This window comes from Alosa pseudoharengus, unplaced genomic scaffold, assembly GCF_046254945.1.
Source record: "Alosa pseudoharengus isolate Yale_2024_CS ecotype anadromous, Long Island Sound unplaced genomic scaffold, YU_APseudo_1.1 YU_APseudo_1.1_scf_1, whole genome shotgun sequence".
Classification (NCBI taxonomy): Eukaryota; Metazoa; Chordata; class Actinopteri; order Clupeiformes; family Clupeidae; genus Alosa; species Alosa pseudoharengus.
In genome coordinates this window covers 32,502,643-32,505,210 of record NW_027468564.1, presented here as the reverse complement: position 1 = coordinate 32,505,210, position 2,568 = coordinate 32,502,643, and the positions used below count along the sequence as shown (strand labels likewise).

The window sequence follows — 2,568 nt, the reverse complement described above, 5'->3', positions numbered from 1 at the left end:
CATGCAGGCGTGTAGGCGCATGTATATTAAATATTTCACGTTGTTCAACATATTTACAAGTAGGCCTAAATTACAATAACATTGAGTAGGCCTATCAATTACAGTAAAAGCAACACATATGTGTAACTTCAATATCAGCAACCATATAACAAGTATAGAAAGAATATCTAAATGTTAAATATATATATGCACTGCATATAGCCTATGTCGCCTACAGTGCAGAATTACAATAGCCTACAGTTCGCATCTTGAGTTGGTTATGGGTAAATGCACGCACAGTAGCCTGCTGTCGATTAGTAAATTGTGGTCAATCTTACTTGGTTTTGAAGTCTTCTATGGCCAGCTTGACGTTGTCGATTGAAAGAACAACTCGCGAATTCTCCAGAAACATTATCATCAGCTACGGAGTGAGCAGAGGGAGACAGAGAGCCGGGGTGAGACATTGTCGTTTCAATTCGCCTTTATTGTTTAAACGTTTCAGTTAAAGGACCCACAAAGACTTTTGATCTGAACAAACTCGTTACAGTTTTAAGAACAAACCTTATGCCTAGGTGGCCTAAGGACAACGTCTGTGTTAGATATTGCAGATATTTTAAGAAATGTGAAAACTGGCTTTTCTGCGCGCGCGTGTGTGTGTGTGTGTGTGTGTGTGTAGTGTACACGCATATAAGTTACACACCTTCTCACGCAGGGGAATCAGCTGGCTGTCGTAGGCCTGCATGTCGTGCGTCACAAACTGCCTGGTGGAGGTGAAGGCGCGCACCTTCTCCTCCAACTCCTGGTTGGTCTTCTCCAGTGTCCGCACTCTATCCAGATATGTCGCCAGCCGATCGTTGAGCATCTGCATGTTTTTCTTCCCCTTTCCGGCCGCTGCGACGACCGATCCCTCTCGACCCAAGCCCCCACCGCCGCCCATACCGGAGCCACCAGCGCCGCTACCCATGGCACTACCGAGCATTCCGTACTCTCCTCCTCCTCCTCCTCCTCCACTACTACCACTACCGAGCATCCCGTACCCTCCTCCTCCTCCTCCACTACTACCACCACCGAGCATCCCGTACCCTCCTCCTCCTCCTCCACTACTACCACCACCGAGCATCCCGTACCCTCCTCCTCCTCCACTACTACCACCACCGACTATCCCGAACCCTCCTCCACTACCACCGACTATCCCGAACCCTCCTCCACTACCACCACCGGCCATTCCGAACCCTCCTCCACTACCACCACCGGCCATTCCGAACCCTCCTCCACTACCACCACCGGCCATCCCGAACCCTCCTCCACTACCACCACTACTACCACCGACCATCCCGAACCCTCCTCCACTACCACCACCGACCATTCCGTACCCTCCTCCCCCTCCACCGCCGCCTACCAGACTATACCCGTTCACCCCGTGGGAGACAACAGTACCGATACTACTCCGGACTGGGCCCCCGCCATAATTATACCCCCCGCCTCCGCCGCCGCCGCCGTGCACCCCGCCGATGCTGGAGTAGCTCTGGCGACTCCCACTGCCGAAGCCGCTAAACGACTGCGCCGAGAAGCGCCTCTGACCTACTAGAGACATAACTTTATGCTTTACTGACAGAAACTCCGGTACCTACAGAGGAGCGTGGCTGGTGAACGACCTCGACTGCTGCACTGCACACAGAGTTATCCGTAGTACCAGCCTACAAACGTTGTAGGTAGGGGTGCGGTGGAGACACCTGAGCCCAGGTAATATGTAGCCCATGCGCGTGCCGTTGCGCCGCGCCCCGCCCCGTCCCTCCTGCATTTGGCCCTCCCTCTCTCACGCGCGCACCACATTAAAGATGGTTGTCATGAATACTCCTCTGGCTCGAGGGCATGTAACAAGTGTTTTTTGCCAAGCAACACCCACTTCTCATGCACGCAGATCTGCAATACCTAATAAAAATAAAAATAAAAATAAATAGTACCATAGCAATAAAAATAGTACCATAAACGAAGTCGATGATTTCATGGATCATCCAACACTCACTGTCCTATCATTTGCAGAGCACTGCATTTTTAAGCAGTCTACTCACCCTCCCCTTTGTCCATTTTGGGCTCCGTTTTGATACTAGCTGCAACCATAATAGCACATAATTGCATATCCCGCCGATAACCCAGTTGTTGTCATTTCACTGTTTGTCGTGTGTGATACTCTTGTTTTGTTTTGTTTCTCTATTTGTCTGACATGCGACTGCTGCTCGCGGATGTGCACTGTCCGTACTCTAGGATACTGCTGATTTGAATTGAAATGTGTCAAGGTGAATGGATCTCCCTCCGGGGACACCCAACTAAATAGTTTTACTACTAAGGCAAAATCCCAGTCCGTGCACAGTCCGTTTTCGGAACCCAAGTGTTGGTGAAACGTAGGAATATCAGACTTCACAAGTAAAGATTATCACCGCACTGGTTTAATATTACATTACACAAGAGGGCGATGATAGTTGTATTACTTGTGTCGAAGAGAGACAACTTGTTCAGAGTAGTCATGACCATGGTCTTCATGCACGTCTTTTTGTGAGTGTGCGCGCAGCACAATTGGATAGACCAGAC

At 49.9% G+C, this 2,568-nt stretch overlaps 1 protein-coding gene across 1 annotated transcript in view; it reads right to left on the bottom strand.

Annotated features, from left to right (window-relative positions):
• Positions 1 to 1,573, bottom strand: part of LOC143118370 (uncharacterized) — a 12,404-nt gene extending 10,831 nt beyond the window's left edge. Inside the window, exons 1-3 of the mRNA XM_076279438.1 lie at positions 1,169 to 1,573; positions 680 to 859; positions 318 to 400 (exon numbers count right to left, since the gene is read on the bottom strand). Of these exons, the coding sequence (XP_076135553.1) occupies positions 318 to 400; positions 680 to 859; positions 1,169 to 1,573 (668 nt within the window). The remainder of the gene's footprint in view (positions 1 to 317; positions 401 to 679; positions 860 to 1,168) is intronic.
• Positions 1,574 to 2,568: the final 995 nt, after the last annotated feature.